Here is an 18,678-nt window from a genome sequence, read left to right on the forward strand (position 1 = left end):
CATGCACCTGTGGTCCCAGCTACTTGGGAGGTTGAGGCTGGAGGATTGCAGGAGGTCGAGGCTGCAGTGAGCTGTGATCACGCCACTGAACTCCAGCATGCATGACCGAGCCAGACCCTATTTCAAAAAACAAACATTTAAAAAGTGCATATTATACATGTACAGCTTGAGGGATTTTCCTAAAATGAACATGCCTGTGCAGCCAGCACCCAGCTCAGAAATGGGAAATTCCCAGCACCTCAGCCGCCCCCTGGGCCGCTCAGGTCACTTCTCCACTTCCTCCAGCAAAGGTCACTCCTCTCCTGACCTCTGTTTCCATACATTAATTTTTTTCTATTTTTCAGTTTCATAGAAATGGAATCCTACAGTAGCAAGTATTCTTTTCTAGCTGGCTCGTTTTAATGTTATATTTGTGAGATTCGACCCTGTTGCTCTTTGCAGTGATAGCTCATTCTTCTCATTGCCTTACAGCGTTGCACTGTATAAATATTCCACAACCGACTTACGTTTTAAGTCACGTCAGTTCCACAACTGATGCACATTTGGCTGTCTCCATTTTTTTGGCTATCATAGAGTTGCCGTGAGCATTTTAGTACACACCTCTTGGTGCACATATGTGCGCATTTCTGTTAAGTGTATGTCCAGCAGTGTACACGTGGAGTCAGCCTAGTAGCACTTCCAACAGTTTTCTGAAGTGGTTATACCGGTTTATACTCCCACTAGCAGCGTGTAAGCATTTTGCCTGCTCCACATCCTTGCAGCTCCTTCAGACCACGCTGGGGATAGTGACTTCAGGTTGCATTTCCCTCATGACTAATGAGCTGGGCATGTTGGTCATCTGTTTATTATTCATTTGTTTCCTGACCTTTTGAATATCCTCCAAATCACTGTATTCCCAGTTCCCCTAGTTTCCCTTCTTCTTCTTTTTTTTTTTTTGAGACGGAATTTCACTCTTGTTACCCAGGCTGGAGTGCAATGGCGCGATCTCGGCTCACCGCAACCTCTGCCTCCTGGGTTCAGGCAATTCTCCTGCCTCAGCCTCCTGAGTAGCTGGAACTACAGGCATGCACCACCACGCCCAGCTAATTTTTTGTATTTTTAGTAGAGATGGGGTTTCACCATGTTGACCAGGATGGTCTCGATCTCTTGACCTCGTGATCCACCCGCTTCAGCCTCCCAAAGTGCTGAATTACAGGCATGAGCCACCCCGCCCGGCCATTTCCCTTCTAATGTAATATTATTCTGGGTTCCTCAGGCTAGTAAGAAGAAATAAAGGGGCCTCCTTACGGGGACTTGCGGTCAAGAATCCATCTCTCGGGTTTCCTATGCCGGGATGTTGTGGCTGTAGGAGTGCGAATGTGAGAAGCTATGGCCTGGGGCAGGCGTGGGTGTGCTTTGCCTCTGAGCATCTCTGTGGGCACGTGGTGCCTTGGTCCCCTCTGCCCACAGCCTGACCTCCGTAGTTCTCCCTCGCTCCTCGGCCTGCCCAAATACCATGTTTGAATCATTCAGCTCCGTTGCCCAATGCCCATTCCAAGGCCTGGAATGGGAGAATGGGAGTGAGGCCTTTGCTCATGAGAAGGCTCTGCTGTGATGAAGACTTAGACCTTCCCAACGCAGGACTGGAGGGTGTTCCCAGGGCTGAGTGGAGTGTTGTACACACGGGCATGTGACTGAGCAGCGAGGTCAGCCCTGAGGGGATGCTGCTTGGAGGAGGTGGTCAGGGCAGGCTTGAGGTAGCAGAAGAGCTGAGGTCAGAGCTGGTGAGGGAGACGGCAGAGCTTGGGGGAGGCCTCTGGGCAGCTCTGCAGGAGGACAGCGTGTCCTTGCTCTCAGGGACTGAAGAGACCCGGCTGGGGGAGCTGGGGACCAGGGAAAGGCCAAGGAAGGCTGTTGTGAGCAGGGCGGGCTGTGCCTAGCTGCCTCCAGGACGCGAGGCTGAGCTGCCTCCGGGATGTGAGGCTGAGCTGCCTCCGGGATAATAGGCTGAGCTGCCTCCAGGATAATAGGCTGAGTTGCCTCCGGGATAATAGGCTGAGCTGCCTCCGGGATAATAGGCTGAGCTGCCTCCAGGATAATAGGTTGAGCTGCCTCCGGGATGTGAGGCTGAGCTGCCTCCAGGATAATAGGCTGAGCTGCCTCCGGGATAACAGGCTGAGCTGCCTCCGGGATAACAGGCTGAGCTGCCTCCGGGATAACAGGCTGAGCTGCCTCCGGGATAACAGGCTGAGCTGCCTCTGGGATGCCAGGCTGAGCTGCCTCCGGGATGCCAGGCTGAGCTGCCTCCGGGATAATAGGCTGAGCTGCCTCCGGGATAATAGGCTGAGCTGCCTCCGGGATGCCAGGCTGAGCTGCCTCCAGGATAACAGGCTGAGCTGCCTCCGGGATAATAGGCTGAGCTGCCTCCGGGATAATAGGGAGGCTGAGCTGCCTCCGGGACGAGAGTCTGAGCCTGCAGCTGCTCATTCCACCTTGTATCCGTCGCCCGCAGTACATGTATTGGACGATGCTGCAGCAGCTCACTCACCACTCTGTCAATGGCTGCAACCTGCGGCCAGGGGACCTCCTGGCTTCTGGGACCATCAGCGGGCCGGTGAGTACCCATCTGCACTGAGGGCTGCCCACGCAGAGCATGCCTACTCCCCACGCAGCCCCGAGGGCCCTCAGCTCACCCTCAGAAGGGATTTCAGGCCTGGGGTGGGCGTGGCTCATAACTCTGTCTTCCTCATAGCCTTCCTCTGTGGGTGCAGGAGGGGCTTCTCATCCAAATTCAAACCTAAAGAGATGGTGTGAGAGCAGAAGCCTGGGTCTGTGCCTCCACAGGGGGGCATTGCAGTGACACGGAGACGGCCATTGTGTCTTGGTTGTCACCATCTCACACTGTACCCTCCCAGGGTGAGGTGGCCATGTGGCTGTGCCCCTTCCCACCCACCCGTCCCCCTGTAAGCCTGCCGGAGTCGCAGAATCTTCAGAGATGATGACTGGGGGTGGTGCATGTGTTCGTCACTCCCCAGGGGGTCTGGCCGAGCCCTGTTGTTCCCAAAGCTGTGGCTTCCTGACAGGAGGGTATTAAGGATCGTGGGGTCTGGGCAAACTGCAGTCTCCAGAGCGGGGGTGGCGTGGGTGCTGCAGGAGGTACTGGGCACTCTGATCGGAGATTCACTGATGCCTAAACAAGCGATGTCTCTAGTGAAGGAAGAACGGGCTGTCCAAATTCCAAGTCTCGAGGGCACCTCTGCAGGCACCCACCAAGGCCGAGGCAGGGTCTCTGAGGGGCATGCGGTCCCCCTGCCGCTGCTCGGGACTCTCAGGCCTTGCTGAGCAGGGTCCATGCCACAGCCAAGGCATAAATGCATGCTACCCCTTCTTCCCTTTCCTGTGATGCAGGAGCCAGAAAGCTTCGGCTCCATGTTGGAACTGTCATGGAGGGGAACGAAGCCCATAGAGCTGGGGAACGGACAGACCAGGAAGTTTCTGCTGGACGGGGATGAAGTCATCATAACAGGTGAGGGCTGCCAAACCCCGCGGCTCGTCTTCCTCCATGCCCGCCATGCACTCTTCTAGCCGCGGGGTGCTCCTGCCTGGCCACAGAGCCATCTGTCCTAACGCATCCTGACTCTGCCTCCCAGAGTCTCTGTCTGCTTGTTCTGTCCTTCCCCACAGCCATAGCGACCCGGGACTTCAAGCATCAGTCTCCCCAGGCCAGAAAGATTGCAGACATTCTCCTTGGTCTCCCTGCTCTCTGAGCAAAGTTATAAAATGCTGGCAGGTTCCTCAGGGTCTCGACTTTGCAGCAAACCCCCTGTGCAGAAACTCGGTGGCCTATGACTAGGATCAAGGCAGGTTCAGCTGAGTTAGTGACTGAGACTTCTCAGCGGCCCATTTGAAGGAGGCGAGGGTGTCTGTTAAGTCTTCTGGGGATGGGGGCGGGGGGGCATTCTGCCTACCACATTTTCCTAATAGAGGGGAAGGGCACCATAATGGCTGGCAAAGAATCAAGTCGAACTCCCAGGTCTCCCGCCAGATGCGTGACCTTCATTAAGTTATTTAACCTTTCTGAGACTCAGCTTTCCTCATCTTTAATTTTTTTTTTCAAGATGGAGTCTTGCTCTGTCACACAGTCTGGAGTGCAGTGGCACAATCTTGGCTCACTGCAACCTCTGCCTCCCAGGTTCAAGCGATTCTCCTACCTCAGCCTCCCAAGTGTCTGCGATTACAGGCCTGCTAATTGTGTATATGTCAGCTTCCGTGCTTAACTAAGAGTTTGTAATAGTTTCCTAGTACATCCGGCTAATTTTTGTGTTTTTAGTAGAGACGGGGTTTCACCATGTCGGCCAGTCTGGTCTCGAACTCCTGACATTGTGATCTGTCCGCCTCGGCCTCCCAAAGTGCTGGGACTGTAGGTGTGAGCCACCACACCTGGCCTTCCTTATCTTTAAAATGGAGTGAATACAATACTTAACCTCACAGCATTGTTGTAAAGATGAAACGAACTCATTTCTTCCCTTAGTAGACATTTATTGAGTGCTTACACTGAGTCCCATCCTGGAGTTCTCGTGATGAAAAGACAAATGAAGTCTCTGCTCTTCTAGGTTTACGTTCCAGTGCCATCATGACTGCACCGTTTCACAGAAGGCATAGTGGGGTTAAATGACTTGCCCAAGATCTTGTAGCCAATAAATAATGACATCTGTTTCCCCTCCAGGCAGTTTATCTTCAGAACCTCCATGTTTAACACCTTTGGTAGTGTCTAAAGCACCTATCAGAGGGCTTGTTACCTTGTGAGTGCTTAAAAATGATGATGATGGTCATCTTTTCATAGTCGTCTTTATTACCATTGCTGTTTTTTCCCAGAACCCAGTTTTTAGAAGGCTTTGCCTCTTGACCCCTTCTTCTTCTTCTTTTTTAGACAGAGTCTCACTCTGTCACCTAGGCTGGAGTGCAGTGAGGGGATCTCGGCTCACTGCAACCTTCGCCTCCTGGGTTCCAGTGATTCTCCTGCCTCAGCCTCCCAAGTAGCTGAGACTACATTCACGTGCCACCACACCCAGCTAATTTTTGTATTTTTAGTAGAGATGGGGTTTCATCTTGTTGGCCAGGGTGGTCTCGATCTCTTGACCTTGTGACCTGCCCACCTTGGCATCCGAAAGTGTTGGGATTACAGGGGTGAGCCACCGTGCCTGGCCCGATCCCTTCTTAATGGGATCCCTACATGAAGGGCGGGAATCAGCGGCACCTGGTGGCCATGGAGCAGCCCCCCAGGGTGAGGTGGTGCCTGGGTTCTGCACTCACACTCCATGTCCTGTTCTTCACCTGCTGACCACACGTTTCCCTCGGGATGCCTAATTGTCACCCTTGCCCCTCCTTCCTTGACTGTCTTGGTACGGCTGACAATCTGTGGGCCGGAACCTTGCACCCATTTCATCAGCATCGTTGGAAAACGCCCTGCCATCTCTGTGCCGCGGACCCACTCCACACCACCACCCTTCCAGGCCTGGAATCCTGGAAGAGCTTTTGCACCAGGCCTCTGCAGTCCATCCTGCTCATGGGGCCTGAAACATGAGGCTTCATGTTTGCTTTTCACATTACTCTTCTGTTCAAGGTCTTCTCATGGATCCTGTTTCATGAAGTCAGTATCCTCCTCTCTGAATCTGCCCTACCCGCTTAGCTCCGTTCTAATACGTAACCCTCTGTGATAAGAGAGCTGCTTTTCTCATCGCCTGCAAACCTTTGGCTATACGCTGGCTCAGCCCAAATGCTGCCTTCTCTGCTTGCTCAGGTAGAATCAATCTCTCTGTCCTCTCTGCTAGCAATTCATGGAAAACACAGAATTCTGATTAATTGTGATTAAAACTTGTCAGTGTCCGTGCTTAACTAAAAGCTTGTGTTAGTTTTCTGTGGCTGCAGTAACATATTACTGCAAACTTTGTGGCTTAAAACAACCGAAATGTATTCTCTCACAGCTCTGTAAGGTGTAAGTTCAAACGCCACGTGTTGGCAGTGCCGCGCTCCTGGAAACTCCGGGGAGGGTCTGCTCCTTGCCTCTTCCAGCTTCTGGCGGAAGCCTCTATGGCTTGTGGTCACATCACACCGATCTCTGCCCCCATGGTCACATCTGCCTCATCTCCTTTGCCTCTCTCTCATAACACTCATGTAACAGTATTTGGGACTCACCTAGAAGTCTCCTCATTTTAACATTCTAACTTAATCACATCTCCAAAAAATTTACTATGTAAGGCAACATTCACAGGTCCTAGGGATTTAAGGCCCTGATGTCTTTGGGGGCCGTAAATTCGTCCACTGCAGAACTCTTGGAGAGCAAAGTTCAGTCCAAGTAGCAGCCACGTGGTGCCTGCTCAGTGTAGCTGTTGGTTAGTTCATTGAATCAAGTGGATTTGGTAGAGAAGAGGCAGGAAGAGCTCAAAACAGCAGATGATACCCATTATTAGGCAAAAAACCCATTTTGCTCCCATTTCTGCAGCCTAATTATACCTCTCTAATTTGAATTTGACAATATTTACTGAATCTCTGCTAGGGGCCAACCATATTGTAGACACGTCCACCTTCCTTATTTCCTTTTTTTTTTTTTTTTTTTTTTTTTTGAGAGAGAGTTTTGCTCTTGTTACCCAGGCTGGAGTGCAATGGCGCGATCTCTGCTCACCGCAATCTCTGCCTCCTGGGTTCAGGCAGTTCTCCTGCCTCAGCCTCCCATGTAGCTGGGATTACAGGCGCACGCCACCATGCCCAGCTAATTTTTTGTATTTTTAGTAGAGGTGGGGTTTCACCATGTTGACCAGGATGGTCTCGGTATCTTGACCTCGTGATCCACCCGCCTCGGCCTCCCAAAGTGCTGGGATCATAGGTGTGAGCCACCGCGCCCAGCTCCTTTTGTCATTTTTTACTCACGATAGCCCTTTGGCAGTATGTCATTGCCCTGATTTTGCAGAGTAGAAAACTTAGGCTGATAGAAGGCAAGTTACTCGACAACAGTCCCACAGCTGGGGATGCCAGGTTGCAACCTAGGTCTCCTGAGTCCCCTGCCGGATTCGTTTCTAGTCTTTCTGCAATGCTTGCCAGACCTACTGCAGACCTTTGTCATGGTTCTGTGGATTGAGTGAAAGCGTTTTCTGAAGTTTTGATTCGGGGAAAGGAAGGAAAGAGATGGAATGGCAGATGAGAAAATGATGGCGTTAGCTCTCTGTTGTCCGTGTGCTAAGGGCCCCTGACTAAGCCGTGCTAGACCAGGCAGCTGTCCAGGGCCTGGGAGGAAGGAGACGGGTGTTAAGCGGTAGGAATGCGCATGTGTTCTTGACATTTGAGCCAGAGGAGGCGGGAGAAAGGAGCCAAGATGCCCTGACAGTCATTTCCATGTTTGTTTGTGTCCACGATGCCTTGCTCTGAAGGAGTTTGGAGGCCAGTGGAGGAATTCAGGGAAAGGCAGCTCCTTGGATCTGAGGAAGCACATGTTGGCAAGTGGAGAGGGAAACGGGAACAGATGGGCGAAATCCCCTGGAGCCAAGAAAGAAGAATTATAATTTGCTAAGAGGAGAGGCATACATTATGTATTCGTACAAAGAAAAAAAAGAGAGTTTCATCCAGAAGGGGACCACCGAACTCAAGTGAGTGCATATTGCTGAAATTTGGGCTGTGTGTTTACGGGGGACAGGAGGGGGCAGGCAGAGGAGCGGGTAGGTGGAGGCGGTGTGTCAGCTGTGTTACCTTGTGCAAAGGTTTCCTGTGGCAGCGGGCGGCTCTGCCCCCGCCTTCCATGACCTCTCTGGGCACGTGGTCCTGCTGAGCTGCTTTCTTGCTTGAAAGCCACACGTGGTTTCTTCGGCTCTTCCTGGCTTTCCTTCTCCTTCTCTGACTGTAACTGCTTAGGTGCCTTTATGGCTGCCTGTCAGTTCCCTGCTTTCTTATCACGGATGTTCATTCCTCACATCAATTTCTAACCACTGGAACATTCAGAAGTGCTGACATCGCCAACACCGCAGCATTTGCTGCAGACCAGATACCTGCCATACATTTTCTCTCTTTTTTTGAGACAGAGTCTCACGCTGTCATCAAGGCTGGAGTGCAGTGGCGCGATCTCGGCTCACTGCAACCTCCACCTCCTGAGTTCAAGTGATTCTCCTGCCTCAGTCTCCCAAGTAGCTGGGATTACAGGCAAGTGCCACCACGCCCAGCTAATTTTTGTACTTTTTGTAGAGATGGGGTTTCACCATGTTGGCCAGGCTGTTCTCGAACTCCTGACTTCAGGTGATCTGGCCACCTCAGCCTCCCAAAGTGCTGGGATTACAGGTGTGAGCCACCATGCCCGGCCACCTGCAATACATTTTCTATTCCAAACAAGGCAGCTACTCTTATTGTCTCTATTTTTCAGATGTGGAAACTGAGGCCCAGAAAGATGCATACTTACCCAGGATCCCACAGGCGATAAAGGGTGGAGCCAGGGTTTGAACCCCGGTAGCTGGGCTCCAGGAGCTGTGCGCTGAACTCTTGTGTCCTCTCGCCCCCTTTAAATTGTGCAATGAAATTCTGATTTCTGAGAAAGTCCAAAAAACCACAAAATGTTCAGCAAGGGAACAGATGAAGTAAACAAACCAACGAACATCAACAAAATCTCTGATCTTCTTGGTGTATGTAACTCATCCGTCTCCTCATCTCGCTCACAAGCCCCATCTGGTGTTCAGTTTGTAACTTGCAAGAATGTGTTCTCTCAGGCGCTTGCCCTGGCGGCTCTGCACTGCTGGACACGTGCGTTTCTCACTCTCCTTCAGATCTTTCATGTGTTGATAGCTGTGGTTGGCTGTGGCTTCTTTCTTGGTATCTGACATTATTGGGAAACAATATCTAAGCCAAAGTCTTCCGTTTCTTTCCCTGGGCTTCCTGTGTCTCTGTTTATTCCCGTTTCTCTACCCAGCGTTATCGCTTCCCTTGCCTGGTATGGAATTCCTGGGCAAGGCTGGCGGGGGGTCCCAGGGTGTAGAAGTGGTGACCCTTCTCCTTCAGGGCCATGGTCGGGAGAAGGCTCTTTAAAAATGCCGCAGTTCTGAGTTAGTTGTTTTGATAGATGTTTAATAAATTTCTGCTGGGAGCCGGTTTTACTTTAATAGGCTTTTCTTCCCCCCAGTGGTGTGGCTATTTCTGAGCATTGAGATGGAAAAGTGACTGACGGGAAAATAATGAAACTGAGCAACAGAATAGGCGGGGGTGTCGCTCTCGACAAAGGGCGTCCCTGCGTGTTGTCAGCGTGTGGGTCTCGGGGCGCATCCAGCCGGGGAGGCTGGCTGGACTGTGCTGGTACCGGGGAGCGGGAGGGACCCCAGGACCAAAATTCTAGGGATGCCACTGTGGTGTTCAAGCTGCTGCCTTTCCGGAGAAGGAGAGTGGTCAGAGGAGACAGGCTGGGTGAGTGCTGCTGAGCAGGGGCGGCCGTGAGGACACCTCGGGGATGCTGTACCCTTTTGGGCCGGGATGGCTTGCGGAAGATGTCACTGACCCCATCGCGTAGATCCACCCTTGGTCTCTGGGTGCAGATGGCCACGAGGCTTCTCTGCACTGTGCTCGGATTTCTTTCTCTTGGCTTCTGGGATCTTGTTATGCTTCATTGCTCCTCTTCACGTTGGGTAGCGGGAGGCACAGCTCCAGGTTTGGGGCTTGCCTCTAGCAGGTGAGGGGGTGCAATGGCGTTTTTCTGTAACTCAGGGTCACGGGCATCCTCAGAAGTTTGCCTCCATCCCGGGCCTGGTGTCCTCTCAGTGCTGCCCTGGCACTGCCTCTTCTGGCTTTCACGTGGCCCGGGGCCCTTGAGAAGCAATTTAATCCAGGTGTCAGAGGGCCTCTGTATTGATTTGATTCTGATAAGTGACAGTTGCTGAAAACTCCTCTGTGTTACCTCACTGCCTTTTGAATGACGTTCAAACCCCTTAGCATGGCTTCTCAGAGCCCTTGGTAACCTGACTTCTTAGGGAACCCCAAAGGACAGCCTCACTGTCCTTGGGTGTGACAATTGTATCTCACGGCCGAACCTCTGAGCCTTTGCACATGCTCTTCCCTCTGTCTGGAATGGCATTTTCCTGTGTCTTCCCTAATGAACTCGTAGCCAGCCGTCAAGGCCCAGCTCGGATGTCCCCCTTCCTGCCCCCGTTCTGTTCCCTCCCTGTTCCTCATGCAGCACTTTGTAGGCATTTCTCTGTATCCCTCATCCAGACCTGCTGCTCCCTCAAAGTGGACCCCTCTCAAGGGAAGACACAGACTCTTCTCTGCTTTTCCATCAGCCTTGTTCAAATGGAATTAAATTAATGAAACTAATGTTTCTGAGATGTGCTGGGAATTTCACCCAAATATTTAGTCTAATCCTTACAACCTTGAGAGACAAGCCTTGTTCTTCTTGTTTATAGACGAGGGAGCCGAGTTCTGAAGTCAAACAGCTTGTCCCCTGCCACCCAGCTCATAGTGATTACAATGGCTGACACTTACAGGGTATTATGGGCTGGACGCTGTTCTCGGAGTTTCCTGTGCGTTTGCTTCCACCATCCTTGCAGCGGTACTGTGGGGTGGGCACTATCATTAGATCCATTGCACAGATGAAGAAACTGAGGTGTGGAGGGACCCATGGTCACAGAGCCAATACGTGGAGGAGCCAGGCTTTGAACTCAGGCATCCTGGCTTCAGGCTAATGGGCAGAGCTAGGATTTGAACCCAGACCCGTGTAGGAAGAGTTGACCACTGAATTAGTCTATTTTCACACTGCCGATAAAGACATACCCGAGGCTGAGTAATTTATAAAGAAAAAGAGGTTTAATGGACTCACATTCCACATGGCTGGGAGGCCTCACTATCATGGTGGCATGCGAAAGGCACATCTTACATGGTGGCAGGCAAGAGCCAATGAGAGCCAATGAGAGCCAAGTGAAAGCGGAAACCCCTTATAAAAACATCAGCTCTCATGAGACTTATTCGCTATCACGAGCCCAGCGTGGGGGAAACTGCCCATGACTCAGTTCTCTCCCACCATGTCCTCCCACAACACATGGGAATTATGGGAGCTGTAATTCAAAATGAGGCTTGGCGGGGGACACAGCCAAACCATGGCAGCCACAGGAAAGCTGCTGAGCCTTGCAGTGCCTCTGAGGATCCCTGGCTGCCGGGTGGGCCCAGGGTCTAGTCCATGTGCTCCCGCCTGCGACCCAGCCCAGCTTCTGTGGAGGGTTATTCTTGTGTTTAAGATATGTGTGTGTGATTCTGACGGCACCTTCCTGCCTCGGGCCAGCTGTGTGCTGACGGGCACTGCCACTGCCTAGGTGTTGGTTCCGGTAAGCCCGGCAACTTGGTGACTGACCCTTGTCCTCCTCTGTTCCAGGGCACTGCCAGGGGGACGGTTACCGCGTCGGCTTTGGCCAGTGTGCCGGAAAAGTGCTGCCTGCTCTCTTGCCAGCATGAGATTTTCTCTGCTCTTCTGGAAACAGGGCTCAAGCACCCATCCCAGCCCTGTGACTGGGGTCCTCCCTCGGGCTGTAGGCCTGCACCTTCGTTCAGTGACAAATAAAGCCATTGTGCTCGGAGGCCTGCACAGCCGCAGGGGCAGCTGCATCTGCTTACGATCGCGATTTGATCCAGTGGGTCAAGGTGTGTACAGCTTCCCTACCAGACATTCAGTCATGTTTTCTCACTCTTATTAGTGAGGTCCGGGGTCTTTGTGGGGTTTCTTATTGGACATCTCAGGCCTCTGGTTATCCCACGGAATACAGAAAGAGAGTGGGACCTGTAGTCGTCAGGGTTCTCCAGAGAAACAGACCAAGGAGAAAGAGATTCATTGATGGATTGATTTTTAGCAAATTGGCTTATGGGATTCTGGAGGGTGGCAAGTCCAAAACCTGCCGGGTGGGTTGCTGGCTGGAGACCCAAGGAAGAGCTGCAGTTTGAGTCTGAAGCAGTCAACTGTCAGAATTCCCTCTTCCTCCGGGAAGTCAGTCATTGTTTGGTGAAGGCCTTCGACTTATTAGATGAGGCCCAGCCACACTGTGGCGGGTCGTCTGCTTTACTCCGCTGATTAAGTGTTAATTTCACCTAAAAAATACTTTCCCAGGGACGTGTAGAATAATATTTCAGCAAATAATATTTCTAGGCAGATTAATACATAACAGCAGCCTCCATGTCCGGTATTTCTTGAGGCTGATGAGCTCATATGGGCTGCAGGCCTGGTTTCTGGGTCCTGTGGCTGTGTCTCCACACTGCCAACTTAGGGAAGAGCCTCCGAGTCACAGGTGCACACTTGAACTGTGATGATGGCAGAAAAGGACCACCTTTTTACACCTCTTACAAGCCCACGAGAGTCAGGAGAGTGCCCCATCTCTTCTGCCCCAGTCAACTGCACACAGGCAGCCCTGGTCCTACCCTGGTTCCTGGGTGACTACAGCAGGGGAGGGTGCCCAGGGACCTTTCCTGGGCCTGATGGGCCTTATACCAGGGGATGGGGAGATAGATGAGGACGCAGAGGCCGTCCATCAGATCATACCATTCATTCATTCGCTCGACGAATCTTTTTTGGGCACCTTCTCTGTGTTCAGCATGATTCTAAGGAGAAGAGGGACGACGATTAACAGAAGAGCCCACGTGAGGCTTGCATTCCAGTGGAAAGACACAGGCAATAAACAAATAAGGAAAGGACATGACAGATGGTGATACGTTTTATGGACTATTTGGGGACGTGGATGCTATTGCAAATGTGGTCAGAGAAGGCCTTAATCCCATAGTATTTTCCTGCTAGAGAGCTGAGGAGTGAGGGCAGCAGGCCAGATGGATATCTGGGGGCAGAGTCCTCCAGGCACAGCAATCAGCCAGTGCAAAGCTGGGAGGATGGAATATGCTCATCATTTCTAAAAACATCGAGGAGGCTGGTATTTCTCTTTTACGTAAAAGCAATCTGGGCCGGGCGCGGTGGCTCACGCCTGTAATCCCAGCACTTTGGGAGGCCAAGGCGGGTGGATCACGAGGTCAGGAGTTTGAGACCAGCCTGACCAACATGGTGAAACCTCGTCTCTACTGAAAATACAAAAATTAGCTGGGCGTGGTGGCACATGCCTGTAGTCCCAGCTACTCAGGAGGCCGAGGCAGGAGAATTGTCTGAACCTGGGAGGCAGAGGTTGCAGTGAGCCAAGATCGTGCCACTCCAGCCTGGGCGACAGACTGAGACTTTGTCTCAAAAAAAAAGCAATCTGGGGTCACGGAGGCTGAAGTTCGCATGGCAGCTCCACAGCGTCATTAAAGATACCTCTGCTCTGCCATCCTCAGCATGTGGTTTTCAGTCTCAGGGTTACCTCGTGGGACAAAATGGCTGCTGGAGCTCCAACCGGTATACCTAAGTTCCAGAACAGCAGAAAGAGACAACAAAGAGGTGAGGACTGGGAGGACGGAAGGGCAGACGAGCCCTCCTTCCTCCTGAGTTAGGTCACTTTAAGCAGCTGGGAGTCCCATACCACATGCTTCTTACATTTCATTGGTGAGAATTTGGTCACAAGGCCACACCTCCTTACAAGAAAGGCTGGAAATGCAGTCTTTCATCTAAACACATTGCTTGTCCTGTGAAAATTAGTTTGATGGCTCTAAAAGAAGGGGAGAATGGATATGGGGTGGGGACAATTAGTAGTCTCTGCTACGCACAGGCTGGGAAGCATCATGGTCTGAGGCAGAACTGCTCCCAGCGAACTTTACTTCCTAGAGCTCCGCTCCAGGGCCATGTTCTCCAGGGCTTTGCTGATTGCAGTGGAAGTGCTGTATGGGCAGATGTCAGCAGGATCTCCCAGATGCTGCTCTCCAGATAAGAGTGATACAAACACGTCTTTGAATTTGGAAGACCAAAACCTTGCTCAGGATTTTTGTGAATTCCTGGGGCTTATGTTCCCAGGGCTGCATTTGCTTCTGTTGACTCAGCTAAAACCCCCGCTCTCCAGGCTGTGTTCTGAGATTGTTCCTAAAGCTTTCTCTCTTGGCATCAACCCGCAGGAGTGACTCATCTTTTTCTCAAAGCTCTCCCCTGCCCATGGATCAAAGGCTCTCATGCTCCGCACAGTAGGGCTTTACTGGAGGTCTCCCGGTCATGGGCAAAGGTCACTTAAAATCATTATTAATCCACTTGTCCCTACTGGCACCGGAGAATGCCGATGTCGTCTGTTGAGACCACAAGCCTATCCCCTTGCACTTAAAGAAAGTTGATGGGATGGCAACATTTGGATGAGCATTTAAGATATAATTTCGTCATGGCTTCTTATCACTGCTAACCCTGGATTAATCACTAACCCTTGCCGATTCTCTTCACCCTACCTGTGCCTCTGAAAATTGTCCCCAAATTAAACCCTCTTCACTGAGCCTTTTGCGTTTGCCACATAAATCCTGACTAATAAAGCCATTGGTATTAAGAGTGACAACTGGACCCATGGAATGAGGGCCGTTATTGCAGAAGGGGCCCCACGGAAGCCCTTGGAATTGCTTCTTTGTGCCGAAATAGTAAATCAAAAGCCATACTGCATCTTCAGGGATGTTGAACTGTGCCCCATCAAACACCTGAGAGATGCAGGACAGGTGGCTCTAATCACATCACTGTTTAAGTCGCCTGTCTGGCTTATGCCTAAGTCAGGTGGGTTGTAGAGAATGACTACGGATTTTCATAAACACAGTCAGGAATTGATTCAGAGACTGAAAATGGATGGTGGAATCGAGTGGTTCATATATTCGAGGAACACTTCCTTGCTGTGGGAGGTGGGACACTAATAACCTCTGGCGTGTAGTAATGTCACAATTATCAAAACGTCGCCAGTGGTAATATAGGATGGGGAGCAGGCTGAGAGCAGGCCATTAGGGAGTTTTCTGCTATGGGAGTATCAGTGATTCCGTAGATCGCACAGTGGGCGGGCTTCTCTTGATTGCCCTGGAAAGTTTGCACAAAGAGAAACGTAGAGTCCACGCTTGCATTCATAACCCAAGCTGCAGGTGGAGAATCAGACGGCACCTATGCGGCAGTAAAGAAACCTTTTACTTCACTCAGCCACAGGACCGACGTGGCTGAGGATCTGGTCGGAGGGCTGCGGTGCAGAGCTGCAGTGCCGGGTAAATGTGTAATCCTTCCGACTCTCTTATGAGAAGGACCGTGGTGAGGACAGTGGTGAAGAGGGACCCTGACACTTGGGATGGACACATTTAGGCAGACACAGATGAGGCTGACAACTGTGAACCCCCAAATTCCCGTGAACGTTTTTGTTGGCGGAAATAGCCTCTTCACCCCTTCCCGAAGGAAACGGCATCTTTTTGCATAAAATCTTTCAATGACTTCACCTGGGGCGGGGGCAGGAATCCCTCCTCTCACACACACCCTCACTATCTTCAGGATCGTAACTGGTTAGATCCTAGCATTGGCCAGAGGGAGAGGGGCAAGGTCTTCAGCATAAACATGGAAACAGTTGCAGAATCCTTCCAATTTGTATTATCCGGAGTCTAGTGAGCATGTACAGGAATAGATTCCAAGAGATTTAGACCAAGGAAGATGTAAGGTAGGAATTTATTGATGTTCATACACTCGCAGAGGCTTCTGGACTTAATAAGTTGGCTTGAGTACCTGGGAGTGGGGTAAACTGTCTGCTAAGTTGATCTGCTTAGCTGGGATCTGAACGCAGTGAGTCTACTTCAGTCAATGAGGTTGACGTAACTGGAATTTCCCTGGAATCCTTCAGGGAAGGCGCTTGGAGGCCCAGGGAGATGGGAATGTTGGAGTGGATCCATTATGTGCAACTGGATCAGTTGCCCCAGAGCATACGTCTCTGGAGGGCCCTGAGGACAATCCCTGTAACAAAGCATTAAGAAGTGTGTTGTTAAGGGGAGTCCTAGCATTCTTTTTTTTTTTTTTTTTTTTTTTTTTGAGACGGAGTCTTGCTCTGTCGCCAGGCTGGAGTGCAGTGGCGCGATCTTGGCTCACTGCAACCTCCGCCTCCCAGATTCGAGCAATGCTTCCACCTCAGCCTCCCGAGTAGCTGGGATTACAAGCGCGTGCCACCACGCCCGGCTAATTTTGTTGTATTTTGAGTAGAGACGGGGTTTCACCATGTTGACCAGGATGGTCTCGATCTCTTGACCTCGTGATCCACCTGCCTCGGCCTCCCAAAGTGCTGGGATTACAGGCGTGAGCCACCGCGCCCGGCCCTAGCATTCTTTAAGAGCTATTCTTTGTAGGGTGGAGATAACAATGGGAGATGAGGCTGTAGTATTTGGTTCTCAGATTTGCGTAGTCATGACGGGGTTCTGTGGGCGAGGAGATGGCTGGGTGGTGCTTAATCATAAGAGACAAGGTGGGTACAACTGCCATAAAGATCAGCGCAGACTGGCAGTCAGAATGTTCTGAACCACTGGGATCAGTGGTATGGGTGATTGACTCATGGTAACTAGAAATGAGACAGATGCGTCACCTCTACAGGAGGAAATAATTCTAGGTCTTATGGAACAAAATTTGACTTGAGTCGTCCTAGTGAAGATCATGACCATTGACTTTATACCCACACCTAACCCCATTCACAGACTTGGTTCCCTCAAGGGACGGAGAGCCTTTGAGGAAGACCTGTCTGATCTGGGCATAAGTTTATATTTTAAATCTTCCTCAAAGCATTTCACAGAGGGACCCATGACCATTTGTCAGGGTGCTCACACACTGAGAAGAAGGAAATACCAAGACTTTGCAGCAGTTTGAAAACATTCAGATCTAAAGCTAATCTCTGAAGACCCAAAATAGCACCGTGATCCACCAGAGTGTGGGTTTCTAAGTCAGGTTGCCTGAGAGCGCCCCCTAGTGGGTCCACTGGGATCACAGACCTATCCTGGGGTTCTTTCCCTGGTCCTGAAATGTACAGTCAGCAAAGGTGTACTTAGTGACTGGTGAAATCCCACCAGTCTTTGGACCCATGGGGTGAGGGCTATTGTTGTAGAGGGGGCCCCGTGGAAGCCCTTGAAACTGCCGAAATAGTAAACCAAAAGCAATACTGCGTCTTCGGGGCAATTGAATTGTGCCCCCATCAAAGACTTGCGTGACGCAGGACAGGTGGTTCTCACCACATCTAATTGGGAACCAAGCCTCCTACCTACAACAGCATTAATATTTAAGTCACCTGTCTGGCTTATGCAAAAGCCAGGTGGGTCCTAGAGAATGACTGTAGATTTTCATAAACACTGTCAGGAATTGATGCCATTTCAGAAGTTGTTCTGGATGCGGTATCTTTATTAGGGAAGGTCCGCTCAGCCCCTGGCACCTGGTGTGCACCTGGTATTGTGCCAGGTGACTAGAACAGTAATTCTCAAAGGGTAGTCCCTGGATTAGCAGCTTCACCTTGGAATGTGTTTGATGTACAATTAATAGAACCCCACTGAAGACCACCTCAACTAAAAATTCTAGGGGTCTCACCAGCTGTGTGAGAACAAGCCGTCCAGGTGATTCCGACGCATACCAAAGTTTGAGAACTATGGTATTGCAAATAGTTTCTATTGCATCACAATCAATACAGATAATCAGAAGGAATTCACCTTCACCTGTTGGAAGACCGTGGTGTACCCTAAATGCATTACCTCAGGGATCTGCCAGTCCTCTTCCTCTCTGTCATATTACATGAGACCCTTGTCATCTTGACAGCCCGTAGAACTTTATGATTGTCTGCTGTATCGATAACATTATGCTAATTGGATCTGGTGAATGAGAACTAGCAATTGCCGTACTGCCACGTGCTTGCCAGAGCGGGGAAGAAAACACGTGGAAGTTCAGTGATCTGCCACATTGGGGAAATGTCTTGGGTTCTAGCAGTCTGAGGCCTGTGGGAATATCCCCACTAAGATGAGAAACATGTTGCTTCACCTTGTGTCTTGCACCATAAAGAAAGAGGCTCAGCAGTTGATGGATCTCTGGACTTTTGAAGCAAAGTATAGAACGTTTGTGTGTGTGTGTCTGATGCATTTACTGGGTGCATCATAAGATTGCTGGTTTTGAATGGGGCCCAGAAAAATAAAGGGGTCTAGAAAAGGTATATCCAGACTGTGATGAAAGCTACTCTTTCATTTGGACCTTAAGATCAGCAGATCCAATGGTACTAGAAGTGTCTGTTGTGAATGGGGGTGCTGTATGAAATTCCTAACCATCTCCAATAGAAGAATCACAGTATCAATCCAACTGAACAGGATGGGAAGAGAGGGTCCAGAAAAGACATATTTGAAAGAGCCCTGGGTGTCAAGATATTCAAGGACCATCTAAATACCTACCAGACGGCATCCACTGCAGAAAAGGCTCTCGGTGATCAGGTAGATAAGATGACTCAGCCTGTGGGTGTCAGCCTCTTCCTCTGTCTACTCTGGTGTTTGCTCAATGACATCATGAACAAAGTGACCGTAGTGGAAGGGATAAAGCCTATCAACACTATGGGGTCTCCCTTGCTGAGGTCCATTGCTTTCCATAACTTCTGGATATGTAGCCTTCCAATGAATGAGACCAACGCTAAGCCCCTGATATAGCTCCATTCCCAGGGATGCGTCGTGGGAGAAGGAACAGCCACTTGGTAGTAGGTTAATTTCACTAAGTCCTTTTCTTCATGGAGGGCGGTAGGAATGGACATATTCCAGATATGGATTTGCCATCCCTGTCCGTCCCCGCCA

The 18,678-nt window shown here is 50.7% G+C and overlaps 1 protein-coding gene across 5 annotated transcripts in view; it reads left to right on the plus strand.

The window, feature by feature from the left end:
• FAH (fumarylacetoacetate hydrolase) overlaps positions 1-11,595 on the plus strand; it is a 37,021-nt gene extending 25,426 nt beyond the window's left edge. For 2 of the 5 annotated variants that reach the window (XM_064366123.1, XM_064366127.1), the window contains 3 exons: positions 2,492-2,593; positions 3,388-3,505; positions 4,098-4,901. In XM_064366123.1, coding sequence (XP_064222193.1) covers positions 2,492-2,593; positions 3,388-3,505; positions 4,098-4,228 — 351 coding nt within the window. In that variant the 3' untranslated portion in view covers positions 4,229-4,901. The other 3 variants (XM_064366124.1, XM_064366125.1, XM_064366126.1) reach the window with 3 other exon arrangements.
• Positions 11,596-18,678: the final 7,083 nt, after the last annotated feature.

Source organism: Aotus nancymaae, unplaced genomic scaffold (assembly GCF_030222135.1).
Source record: "Aotus nancymaae isolate 86718 unplaced genomic scaffold, 86718_ANA_hifiasm-v0.15.2.pri h1tg000064l_0, whole genome shotgun sequence".
Taxonomy (NCBI): Eukaryota; Metazoa; Chordata; class Mammalia; order Primates; family Aotidae; genus Aotus; species Aotus nancymaae.